Source organism: Mesoplodon densirostris, chromosome 8 (genome assembly GCF_025265405.1).
Source record: "Mesoplodon densirostris isolate mMesDen1 chromosome 8, mMesDen1 primary haplotype, whole genome shotgun sequence".
NCBI classification, from domain to species: domain Eukaryota; kingdom Metazoa; phylum Chordata; class Mammalia; order Artiodactyla; family Ziphiidae; genus Mesoplodon; species Mesoplodon densirostris.
Genome location: NC_082668.1, coordinates 4583772 through 4597410, shown reverse-complemented (window position 1 = coordinate 4597410; position 13639 = coordinate 4583772). Strand labels below are relative to the sequence as shown.

Below are 13639 nucleotides of genomic sequence, written 5' to 3'. Positions count from 1 at the left end.
TGCCAGACCTGCTGATGGCTGGGTGAGGGATAAGGAAGTAGGGGGTCTCCAACGCTGGGAGGCCTGGAGACTAGGAGGACGGTGGCCCAGGAATCCAAAAAGGGGACTAGATGAGGGATGAAAGGATGAGGTCAGGTTAGGCCAGGGGAGCCTGAGGGCAGCTGGACATCCAGGCGGGAGGACTGATGGGTCTGGGGGGCAGGAGGGAGGTGGGGGGCTGGAAAGGGCTCTGAGGATGGCAGCAGAGCCATGGGAGTGGATGGAGGGGATTCCCAAGGAAAGGGGGAGAGGGGAGGAAGCCAGACCAGGGCTGCGGAGCAGGGACCAAGGGTGAAGACGCTAATGGAGGAGAGAAGGAAGAGAAGCCCCAGAGAGAACAAAGGGGCACAGAAGAGGGAGCCGTCCTGCAGCCCAGGGAAGGTGGAGGGCAGTGAGGGGGGGCAACGGCAGCCAGTGCTGGCCCAAGGACCTGGCAACCAGGAGGTGGACTGGTGGCCCTGGCAGGGTGTGGAGGGAACAGAAGCCAGGTGACAGGGAGCTGAGGAGTGCATGGGACAGAGACAGGAAACGTTGGCAGAGTTTAGAGATGGCATTGGGTGGGGAGGTGAGGCGGGCGAGGATGACCTTCAGGGGAGACGCCTTCCCTGCTTCACAGCCACGGGGAGGGGAAGGATGCCTGTGGGCCAGGCAGGTGCGGGAGAGTCAAGGCACATTCACGGGGGCATCAGGCAGGCAAGGCTGAGCTTTGAAAACATGTGCCTCGGAAATTCAGTCCTTTCTTATTGTCATGCAAAAGCAGCATTGGTTAGTAAAAATTTCGGAATACATATTCAGACAGGCATAAACACTCTCTGCCCCCTCCACTGAGGACGGCTCATCAGACCTTTCCTGTCTTTACAGACCTTTCTCAGTATCTAAACTTGCAAGCACAAGACTGTTCTTCACACACTGCTTTATATTCATGTTCACTTCGTACGAGGTTTATTTCTCCAACATCATTTTAGCAAGGGGTCTCATCATTTATTGATCTAACCCCTGTTTTTTTAACATTTGGATGGCTTTCCGCCTTCTTGCTAAACCAAACAGTGCTTAGATGGGCGCTTTTGGGTCCATGAAGCTAGTCGGTCGGAGGGCCTGCCAGCTCTTCACATTCTCACCCGTGTGGTCCACCTGCCCTCCCGGAGGCCCTCTGTTCACACTCTCTCCAGCCACAAATAAGTGGATCTGTTTTTCTACTCTCTTCTCAACAAGTATTAACCATAAAAAACTCTTTGCCAATTTGTTAATGAAAAATGGTATCCTTTTCTATTTTAATTTTCACTTAGCAATGAAAAGGCTTTATTTAAATTACCCACAGATAGTTTGAGGTCATGAGCAATTAAATGTAATTAATTCATGATGGAACTTTCCAGAAGTTACAGGGGATAGTTTATTTCAGCCGCCAGTAGAGGGCTCTGCAGTCCTATTGAATATCAATTCCGGAATAAAGATGCGTTTCAACCAAAGTGTGCTTTTTCAAATTCTGGGAAGGTCTAACAAACAGTTACTTCTCCATCCATGTGAGTTTTATGGATTTGATCTTTTGTGTTCTCCAAAGAAATGCTGTCAAACATCCGCCATCGGAATTAGATTCTCTTGGTTGGGATATAATGGCTCAACAATGAAAACCAGTTTGTGTTTGGCACGCTTGAATTACTAATTAGATCTGCCCAAATGACCCTTGGAAGCTTTGGAAGTTCTTTCTGAAAGGGTCCTATTTTGTTTGCCATAGAGAACCCCAGGAAAACCCAGCTCCGTTTTTCAGTGGTTGTGTCTTAGTTTACCAAACTGAAAAGGACCATGCATCTGCCTATCCATCCGTCCGTCCGCCCGCCCTTCCATCCATCCAACCCACACAGATTTTGCTGACCATCTGTGGTGACAGGCAGGGATGTCTGGGAAACATGGTCCCTGCCTGCAGAGTGTGTGGCCTCCTGTGTCTGAATGGGAGCTGCTGGGCAGTCAGGCAGCCGTCAGCGAGGTGCTGCCATGCTGCGGAGGAGCTGGGGGGCGGTTATTGGGGGTGGGGCTTAGCTTTCTGAACTATAGTCACTCGGATTCTGTTTCCGTTTAATATGTGAAGACATTTTGTTCTCTATTTCCATTATTTACAAATGATATTTTCAGAATTTCTATTTCCTTGCATTATCTTTTATATGACTGTAGGAGTTACTTCAAGTCCTTGCTGGATGAGAGTTGGGATAAACCGTGAATGACAATCACAGGAAGAGCAGAGGTGGATTAAACAGTCAGAAGCCCGGCTGGGCTGACCCTGTATGGAAAGGAAGGTAAACTGAGGCAGAGGAGAGGACCAGGAGGGAGGCACAGCTGATGGACTGGGACAGGTGACATGGGGGAACCAGGTCAGCACTGGTGCCAGGAACCCACTGATACCATTGCTGAGTATCAGGTGGAATTCGAGGGGATGGTGTCTGGATGGTGACAGGTGTCAGGCTTACAGATCATCCAGACTTTCCCCTGGGACCCCCTCTTCCCAGCCTACTCCCAGCTAATCCATTAGAACTAATGGGTTCACACCGACCCGCCCTGACTGTGCCAACTTTGGGAAGCACAGGGGTTCACGCCTGTGTGCAAGGCCATGCTCACCTTCCCGAATGCTCTAAGCATTTCCAAACTGGTTAAAAATTCTTTAATGGGGCTTCCCTGGTGGCGCAGTGGTTGAGAGTCCGCCTGCCGATGCAGGGGACACGGGTTCGTGCCCCGGTCTGGGAAGATCCCACATACCGCGGAGCGGCTGGGCCCCTGAGCCATGGCCGTTGAGCCTGCGCGTCCGGAGCCTGTGCTCCGCAATGGGGAGAGGCCACAACAGTGAGAGGCCCGCGTACCGAAAAAAAAAAAAATTCTTTAATGCCTGTGACATTGACCCCGTCCCCATTACCCACCACGGAACAAGAGCAGATACAGCCACGCTTACGTGCCTTACAGCCCACAGCGCGTTTCCACACACCTCACTGCAGATGGCGCCCGGGGCATCGGGGGGTTGGGACCCGCCCTTCCCCCCAACACAGTCGCCCATCCTCTGACTGCTGCTCAGTTTTGCTGTGAAACTAAAACCGCTGTAAAATGGAAAGTCTGTAGTAAAAAAAAAAAAAGGTTTTGCTGCCTACGTGCGTTCCGTTCTTCAACCTGAAACTGTCTACACGACCCAGCGGGAGGGGACCCAGCTTTCTGATAGCAGCCCACCGAGGGCTCACGGGCAGCAGCCCCCAGTTCCTTTATTGCCACACCTGATGCTGCACGAAAGCGGCTAAATTCTGTTTCTCTGTTTCCCTCTCCTCTCCTCCTCCTCTCTTACCCCCTCTCTCATTTGAGCAGCTCTGTTTTGGGGGGCCAGGTGTACGTCTTTGCTTTACCCTTACTGAGTTTCACCTTGAAAAGGCGGGACTAACATACTTATTACAGTTATTGTACATCTGTGTGTTTTTTTTGAAAAATCATCCACGAATAGCCACGATGTCTTTGTCTGGGTTATTAACCAGGAGAATAAGTCTCCACGAGCTATAGAGATGTAATTGGCTGGGCTCCCCATCTGCTGATTCCTGGGCCAGCTGTTTACACCAGCACATCTGGGCAAAATCCCTTGGCCAGCTGCCATAGGCCGTTGGCTGGGAGCCCAGCACGGAGCCCTGGTGGGTGGTGCTGCGGCACGAGCAGCATCTCAGCTCCCTTTTGTCCGGATTCGCAGGCCACTACGGGCCACGTGGCCCAGACACGGGCTGGGCGGCCTCGTTAGCCCTGCTCTCTTAGGTCTCCCTCTGAGTCCTGCCCTCAGTGGCCAGACCTCTGACAAAGGAGGAAAGGGAGGAAGCCAGGACCCCAGGGAGGGAGGGACCATCTCCCCCAGGACCCAGAGCTCAGGATTAGGATGCTCTGCTCTGTCCTGCTCTCCGGGGTGCTGCTGGCCTCCCCCCTGCCTTCTCATGGGCTGTCTGGAGGGTCAGGGAAGGGGGAAATCAGGGGGGTGTGGGGTGCCGCGGGAGCTGCCAACGGGACGCTACAGCCTCCAGTTTCTTCACCTTCTCACGCTGAAATGTCTCACGCTGAAAAGGGTAAGCTGACACTCCGGCCCAGGAATGGCCTTGCGCTCGGGCCACCACGAGGCCACAGCTTTCACAGGGCCGGGCACGACACAGCCTTCACTCTCTCAGAGGCCAGCTGGGGGCCAGGTGGTGGCTTTGGAGTCAGATCTAGGCTTAAATCCAGATGCCAGCCCCTTAGTTTTCTTGTATTTTTGGTTAAATTAAGCACCCTGAGCCTGTTTTCTGGTCTGTAAAATGGAGACATTAATTCCTGCCTCATCAGGGATTGGGGCAATTAAAAGGGAAAGTGTGTATAAAACTTCTGGCCAGACAACAAGTCTTCCCTCCTTCTCCATCCCCTGCTTGACCATCATAAACACCTGAGGAGGCTGGCACCCTGCCTTGATAACTTCTTCTGTCTGTAAAACACCTATTAAATATTAATCATTTATCCCGTGTTTCTTAATTGTTAGATGTATTTCTAATATTTCCTAGCTAAATAGATGTATATTCCTTTCCACATATAGCTTTACTGGAAGAGAGAATTTTAAATAACATTTGTTAACTGGTACGGTAAAGGCATTTCTTAAAGGAACGCATTAGAGTTATCGTGTATAAAATAAAGGAACCCTCCCAAAATAATGAGAACAAAACAGATTTGAACTTGTGCTTGGGAAACAGATCAGAAACTCGTTTCGCCAACGTGTTTTCACGTGCACAGGGTGTTGTGGGCGAAGCAGACGCCTCCAGCCAGAAGTGAAATTCTGATGCTTCCTAAGCGTTGCATTCTTTGCTCTGCCGAGATTAATTCAGTCAGAGGAATTCTTTATAAGAAGACGTGATGAGTAATCGGGCCCTTCTGTTATTTCACCTTCTCCAGCAAATGCCTCAGATCCATATTTTGCTGCCCTCAAGCTGCTGCGGCCCCGGCCCACATAACAGGACCTCACTGGAGCTTCCTGCCACTGATTCACCAGCACAGCCATAAAATTCCCCTTTCCTTTGGTTAATCAAAGGCAAATACCTCTTTGCAATGCAGTTAGCTGCTCCGTCAGTCCTGCCAGGACACAGAGGCTCACTGTACGTGATCTTTAATTGAATGACTTTCACTCCAGAGACCTCCTGGTCTTTCATTAGTCAGCTATATACACAGTAAAGGTGAAGCCTAATGAGGTGTGTGTCAGGCCCTCCGACGTGGAGTGGCCTAGGTGGATGCATGTACTGTTCCGCATTTTGATAATCTGACATCCGGCATTTTGTGGTCCACATAATGTCAGTCTGCAGTGATTCTAATTAATGCAAAGATAGCTGGTCTGATATCAGGACAAACCTCTCAGTGGCAGGAGCAAATACTTTCTTGAGAGTGAGAACATCATGATCATGTCCTTGGCTCTGTCCTGAAGTCTGATCAATTGAGCCATTTGGTGGCTGGAGAAGAGTGGCTTAATTCAGAGGCTGAATAATGCAGCTGTTAGACCTGGAGCCTCTGCATCTAGACTGACCAGGCTCACATCACGGCATTGCAACCCAGGAAAATCACTTAAATGCTCTGTACCTCAGTTTTCTTATCAGCAAAATGGGAATAATAATGCCCACCTCAAAAGGTTGTCGTGAGGAGTGAATGAGTTAAAACAGAGGGAAGTGTAAGGTCTGTGATACATAGATGCTCACGAAATGCCAATATTTTTAAACTCATGTGCTTCTGTTGGTTACCTGATGATGTCAACAAAATTCAGCATTTAGAATGAGTGCATTTAGGTGTTCTTTCGGGCAAGAGGATGGGTTTCTCTTACTTTTCCTCTGAAGAACTTAGTGCTTTGAGCTTGGTGGTTAAGTACACAGAGGCCACAAGTCAGGTTGCTGGGCTTCAAATTCCAGCTCATCTTCAAATTCTTGGGTTACCTTGCAAGTGTGCATGCATGGGGGAAGATTCCAAGAAGCTCAGTGGAAAGCAACAGCTGGAAAACTAAAATAATTGAGCACATACCTTAGCTTCTGCCAAGTTAAAAGAGCTTGGTAAACACCTAAAGCTGTCCTTTTAGACCTCAAAGTAAAGACAAGGTTCCAGGACTAAGGGCGAACTCAAAATAGACCCACACTAACAAAATAGAAAACAAAACCTCTGCAAGTTCAAGCTGATCAGCCAGCAACTTAACTGCCTGAGAGAACCAAGCCTAGCATGCTTCAGAGTGTCAGCAATGTATCATCCACAATGTCTAATGTACAATAAAAAATTATTAATCATATGAAGAAACAGAAACATGTGACACATAGTCAAGAAAAAACAAATAGAAACAAACCACAAGATGACACAGTATTGGAATTAGCAGATAAGGACTATAAGGCAACTACTGAGTTCAAGGACTTGAAAAGATAGCTACATTGAATGAACAGATGGAGAATTACAACAGAGAAATAGAGACCTATAAGAATAAGCAAATTTAAATAATAGAACTGAAAAGCAAAATATCAGAAACACAAAAAAATAATCCACAAGATAGGTTTAATAGCAGATTGGAGAGAGCAGAAGAAAGGGTAAGTAAACTTGAATGTAGATTAATTAATAGAAATTATCCAATGTGGAAACTAGAGAGACAGAACCTCAGTGACTTGTGGACAATATGAAGCAGTCAAATGAATAGCCAAATGAATGAAAACAAAGATAAAGAGAAAATCTTATAACCATTCAGAGAATATTGACACATTACACACAAGAGATCAATAATTCGAATTTTTGACAACTTTTCATCAGAAATAATGGAGTTACAGAGACAATGTAATAACATTTTTAAAGTGCTGAAAGAAAAAATGTGTCAACTCAGAATTCTATATCCATCAAAAATATCCTTCAAAAATGGAGGCAATGTAAAAACATTTAAAACTAAAATGAAAACTGAGAAAATTTGTTGCCAGCAGACCTGCACTAAAAGAAATGTAAAAGAAGTTGTGCAGCTGAAAGGGAAATGACACCAAATGGAAACCTGGATTGGGAGAAAGGAATGAAAAGCACTGAAAATGGTAAATGTGTGGGTAAGTATAAAATATTAAATTTTTCTGCTGAATTTCTTTAAAAGACAAATGACTATTTAATGCAAAAATAACAACACTCTATTGTATTGTTGACATTTCTAGATGTAAAATGTATGATAAAATCATAAAGGACAAGGGATAATAAATGGATTATATTGAAAGATTCTCACATTTTAAGGAAAATAGTACAATATTAATGCTATGTAGACTGTGTTAAGTTAAAAATGACTATTGTAATTTGTAGAGCAGTCAATGAAAAATAAGAGTCATTGCTAAAAAGACAATAGAGGAATTCAAATAAAATAATAAAAAGTACTGAGTTTACCCAAAAGAAGGAGAAACAGAAGAATAAAAAGGACATGGGACAAATGGAGAACACACAGCAAAACGGGAGACCTAACTCAACCATGTGAATAATTGTAAAGGAAGCAAATGCTCCAATTCAATGGTAGATATTGTCAGATTGGATAAGAAAGCAAGACTCGAGTGTATGCTATCCACAAAAAGGCATCTTAACTATAAAGACATTGAAAATAAAAGAGTATAAAGAAAGCTGGTGTGGCACCATTAATATCAGACTGGGTAGACTTCAAGATAAGGAGTGTTACTAGGGACAAAAAGGGACATTTCATAATGATAAAATAACCCATCAGGAAGACATAACATCCTAAGTGTGGATACATCTCATGCATACCAGAGCTTCAGCATATGTGAGGCAAAACCCAACAGAACTAAAAGGAGAAATAAAGAATTCCACAATCATAGTTGGAGGTTTTAATATCCCCTCTCAGTAAATGATAGGACAAGTAAACAACAAAAAAATTAGAAAATGAAAAAGCAAGTCAGAGAATGAGAGGAAACATTTGCAATATGTGTGTCCCACAAAGAACTTGTATCCAGAATATATAAAGAACTCTTCCAAATCTCAAGATCAGCAGTCCAGTGAAAAGTAGGCAAATGACCTGAACAGACATTTAAAGAAGTTATACAAGGACCAAAAAGCACATGAAAATGGTGGTGACACAGTTGTATCCATTTCTTCAAAGCTCACACTTAATATGCATATTTCAGATCTGTGCATGTCACTGTATATAAATTTTACCTTAATAAAAATAGTTCAGGATGGTCAGGAAGAGAAGGGTCTAGGTTTGAACCCTGCTCAGCCACTTGATCTCGGTGGCCTTGGGCAAGTTACTTAACCTCTCAGAGCCCCAGTTTCTTTATCTGTAAAATGGGGATGAGAATGAACTCTTCACTGGGCTGCTGTGAAGATTAAATATAATGACACAAGACGTGGAGCACTTAGTGTGTATGAGGCGCTCTATTACATAGCTTAATGCTCGCTCTTTATTCCCCACCCTCCTTCTTCTCGCCTCCCAGCTCCCCAAACTTCTCTCTCCATGGATTCCTTCAGGACAAGCAAGGGACGAAAGTAGGGGAGGATGTCCTAACTTGCGCAGCGTGGGGTCCATGTGGCTGGGAGAGGAAACCCTGCTGCCATCACTTCCTCCCTGGGGCTGTTTGGAGGAGACGGAAAAGGAACCGTTTCTATGAGCCAGTGCTCCTGTGTAACAATCTCCCCTGAAAGCAGATGCAGAGCTGACATCTAGCCCCAAGTACCGGACAGTCCTTGCTCTGTGTACATTTTTTTTTTTTTTTTTGCCATACACGGGCCTCTCACCATTGCGGCCTCTCCCTTTGTGGAGCACAGGCTCCGGACGCGCAGGCTCAGCGGCCATGGCTCAGGGGCCCAGCCGCTCCGCGGCATGTGGGGTCTTCCCAGACCGGGGCACGAACCCGTGTCCCCCACATCGACAGGCAGACTCTCAACCACTGCACCACCAGGGAAGCCCTCTGTGTACATTTTGATATAGTAAAAGCTGGCTTATCGGACATGCTAGCAACGAAAAGTGAACTGAACAGCCTAAGGACAACCTTGAGAGACTCAAACAAATGAAATCCTGTGAAGTTTTAATATCAAATATAAATACTGAGTATCAGAATGCTCTAAAACTTGGTAATCCTCAAGTGTACATATGTATATTGTGTCTCTATCTATCTATCCATCTATCTATTATCTATCATCTATCTATCCATCCATCCATCCATCGATGTATCTTCATCATCATCCATCACCATCATCATCTATATCTAAACTATATCAGAGAATCATTGCTTTTAGGGGTGACAGTATCGTTTGGTTTGACTCCTTCATTTCAGTGACGATAAAACCCAGGGAGACCCAGGGAGGTGAAGAGCTTATCTAAGATCACAGTGCTGGGTTGTGTATGCACCTCCGAGGACATGGCATCCTCTGGCTCTGGTATGTAATTGAATATCTACACTACTGCGGTCAGCTTAGCTTCCTGTGGGTTCCCCCTTTATTTCCTGTGTGAGAAGCTGACTTCAATTTATGCCACGTGAGAAGAAATACCCCCCAATGCAAATATCTGATGCCATTATTGGAGGGAAGTGGGCTGAAAAAGGATTTAATTTTTAACGAGACCCGTGAGCACCGCAGGAAGGATTCCTGTGGCAGAAGGAGGCTGATCTGAATGGCACAGGAGGGCGTTTACGCAAAGAAAGAAGCTGTGTCTGGTTGTTGGACGCTCAGCCAGATGCAATAATAAAGTAATTTACAGGAGGATGCAATGGGGAAGTTTAAGAGGGGTGTGCATGTCTGCCTAAGGAAATGATTTGTGAGGCTCTGTGCTCGTTGGCTTAGGGAAATTAACTGCAGCATTTGAAAATGCAATTTGAAAGGAGGAGGAGAACTGGAGATGAAGAAATGTGATAAATACCTTGAGGATTATGTGAAGCATCATCTGAAGGCCATTTTTGCCTGGGTATTTCCCGGCAATGTTAGCTGCGGACAAGTCGAAGAGGTTGGCTCCCGTTTCGGTACAGATGGCATGGACCAGCAACTTCTTCCCCACCCCAGATGGACCAGCCAAGAGCAGGGATTTCACCAAAGGAGCTTTCTCATGCACTGCTTCAGAACCTAAAAAATGCAGAAGGAGAGGCTTTAAGATCCCGCCAAGAAAGTAAGTGGTTCTTAGACGGGGATTCCTCAAGGCCATGACTCCATGGCGTGACACCAGTCTCGGCAACAGTGATGGATGTGTGGAAGGCATTTCTCACCAGGGGCACGCCTCCTGTCTCAGCCAGCTCCGTGACACCTTTGATTTGTATGTCAAGGTGGAGCTGTCAGGTCTCCTTGGGTGTTCAGTACATTGCTTCTCTCTCACCCCTCACCCCAGCATTCCCCCCACACTCATAATTTTAGAGAACATTCCTGCAGTAACTAACCTCTGGCATTTTGCGGGAAGGGGCTGGGGGTTTCTCTGCTTCTCAGCAGCACTACACCCTTTGAAGGCTCGGGAAGATGAATGTGAGATGGACAGGAAGATGCAGGGGAAAACGGGGAAAAAACAAGATCCAGGCAGCAGTAGCCTGGCTTTTTTTTTTAATTTTTATTTTATGTTGGAGTATAGTTGATTACCCATGTTGTGTTGGTTTCAGGTATACAACAGAGTGATTCAGTTACACATATACATGTACCTATTCTTTTCCAAGTTCTTTTCTCGTACACGTTATTATGGAATATTGAGCAGAGTTCCCTGTGCTATGCAGTAGGTCCCTGTTGGTTTCGTCTGTCCTGGTTTCTAGTCTGTCGGTAGGGGCACAGTCAATCTGACCCTAGATAATAAAGGACGTGAATTATTAGGTCACTCAGAGGTCCCTGCCCTGTGCTCTCAACTGCATCGCCCATCTCCTTCGAGCCCACGTTGGAACTCGGGCTGGATTTCTTCCATCATCCTGAACACGAGCAGAGCAGACGTCGGCACTGAGTAATTAGAGAGTGAACAGAATGAAATCCTGTAGAAGGCTGTGATTGGAACATCAGCTATCACACTAGTTTGCTTTTGGTCAACTGCTGGGCTCTTCTGGATCAGCTACAAACATATCAACATTCTAATGATTATTGTGCTTCTCTTTCTTTTTTCTTGTGTGATTGACAAGACTTAGGGAATTTATCTAATCATTAGAAACCATTTTTATAGTTACCTACTACACTCCGCAAAAACTTGGAAAGTAGTTTTGAGCAAGTTCTCTTTAAAATGAAGCTAAACGGGCACACTTCCATTGTGGTTAGCGTGGGAAACGGCAATGTGTTATGGTGAAGCAGACCTCGTTTTCCACGACAGCAGAGAGCTGCTATTCTTCCCGTCTCCCGCTCAACAACTGGATACCGAGGGCTCAGTCTGTGGCCTCGGCTGGGGGCCGCTCATGCGGAAGAGAAAGGATTTGCTGTAAAGAGTTTATGGCCGGGGGGAGCTAAACTTGAGAAGTAACTAGAAGGGGAGGAAAAGATCCGTGCTAAGATCCGTGAGAGAGACAGAGATTCAGGGAAGAAAGGACTTCCCATTTGGGGGATGAGGTGGGTGCATGGGCGTGAGTCAGGCTGGACTTCAGAGAGAGGGGCTGCGTCTGGGCTGGCCGGTGAAGAACGGGCAGAGTGGAAGGGGGCGTCTGAGAAGGATGCAAGTAGGGGGACGCAGTGACCACAGCCTGAAGCGGAAGGTCAGGCAGGTCCTGGGGGGGGGCAGATGATTCTGGTTGGCGAGGTAGCTGGGGTCAGCAAGGGGGCGGGGCGGAGAGTGGTGCCAGCTGTCGGGGTCCCTGGAAGGTGATGAGGGTTAGAGTGGTGGCCGAAGCCAGGGGGCCAGGAGAGTTCTGGAACGGGTGGAGGGAGGGGAGAACAGCGCTGAGCACAGAGCTGGGGGAGGGGCAGCAGGAGGGGAGGGGCACAGGCGGGGGAGACCCGGACACGTCATCTATCCCAGGGACGTGACTTTCCAGAAGATCGGGGGTGGTCACCAGCGTAGTGCAGAGGTGGAGAGGGAGGTCCAGAAGGGCCTCTGCACCGGGGCCTCGCTGGCCTCTGGACAGCTCGTCAGACGGCAGGGCAGGGAAAGGCCGGGGAGTTGCTGGGGACAAACCTGCCACGGCGTCCATGGTTCTAGCTGCTCATCTCGCCTTTCAGGGGCAGTTTTAAAAATCGCCTAGAATTGCTAAGAGACAGAGGAAATTTCCAGGCTTTTGTGCATTCACTCTTTTCAACTTTCGGAGGATTAAAGAGTCACAAGGAAGCCAGTGGTCCGTGTCCCAAGCCCGTCTCTGCCCCTTCCAACCCCGGACTTGGAGAGAGTTCCTCAACATCTTGGAAAGGCTTACTCATCCGTGAGAGCTGTTCAACGTCCACCTCCGCTGGGAAATGAAACCGCACATAAAACGCAGCCTCTGCTCTGTGAGCGCCCTCCTCCCTCACTTCTCTCTCTCCCTCCACGATCCGGGAACAGTGATATTTCCTGGGCGGGGGCAGTGAGCAGGTGAACGCTGACCAGATGCTTTCTGGGCATTCCCTTACTGCCCTTACTGCTTTGAAAGTTCACACCTCGTCCTGGGAGCCCTGGCTGAGGCTCCTAGAACCCTGGAGGCCGGTGCGAGCTCTGTTGCCTGGCAGGGTGGGAAGTGCCCTTGCGGTGTGACCTCAGTGCCCTCTTCCAAGGGGCCGCCTTGCCAAGTCCTGGCCGTGGTGACCTGAATAACCAGACCAGCAAACGCATTCCCTTTTGTGACCGGATACTAGTTTAGACGTATGAAATTCAGACGAAGCCCCGGCAGGCTGCCGTGTGAGCGAACTTCTCTGTCTGACTTGTTTGTACAGTGCAAACTCATGAACAGGTCATGAGAACAAACGCCCCGCTGACTCTGGGGCCTGGGGAGGTCAGCCACCAGGGAGACTTCAGGTTTCTCATTGACAAAGGGAGGGTGCGGGTGGGATGCCTCCCAGGCACGCTTCTTCCAGAACCCTCAAGTCAGCTTGGAGACGACACCCATCACCTTGTATCTGCCGGTGGAGGATGCAGACACACCACGTGCTCACTTGAGAGGAGTTCCCTTAGAATCTCGACACCTCTTGATGTTCTCAGCTCTACTGCCTTCCATCACTCTGTGATGAGGGTTGGGGGCTAATCTGTTTATCTACACGGACCCCATTAAATATTGTACATTGATTTTGTTGACCCCAAATTATGTTGATCCCCAAGTATTATATATTTGTGCTATATATGTATTTTATTTATGTTGACCCCTATTCTATTGGCTGCTTCTGACATGAAGTTGAAAGAAGAATGAACTATTTCTTGCCAATAGGTTTAAGTTCTTATTTAAGTCAAAGTGGAATAAGATGAGTAGTGTCCAAACGATTCCCATCTTACTTTAAAGCAAATTAAACAAAATGCGACTTCTAGTTCAGAATGGTCATCAGAGCACGGCCTGGCTGGAGTTCCTGCCCCTGCCCCAGGTGACGCAATCATGAAAACATAAATTAAAGTGAATGAGAGGAGCAGGTATCTGTTACGGAGAGCCCTGACTTTTCTGCAGACTCTGGTCCGTCTGTGTGAACAACCATGATTGAATCTCCGTGGAAATCGGCAGAGCCTTGATTCTTTAGATCCAAGAAA

At 47.3% G+C, this 13639-nt stretch overlaps 1 protein-coding gene across 1 annotated transcript in view; it reads right to left on the bottom strand.

The window, feature by feature from the left end:
- IQCA1 (IQ motif containing with AAA domain 1) overlaps nucleotides 1-13639 on the bottom strand; it is a 177991-nt gene that overhangs the window by 38023 nt on the left and 126329 nt on the right. The window contains exon 15 of the mRNA XM_060105914.1: nucleotides 9911-10110. Coding sequence (XP_059961897.1) covers nucleotides 9911-10110 — 200 coding nt within the window. The remainder of the gene's footprint in view (nucleotides 1-9910; nucleotides 10111-13639) is intronic.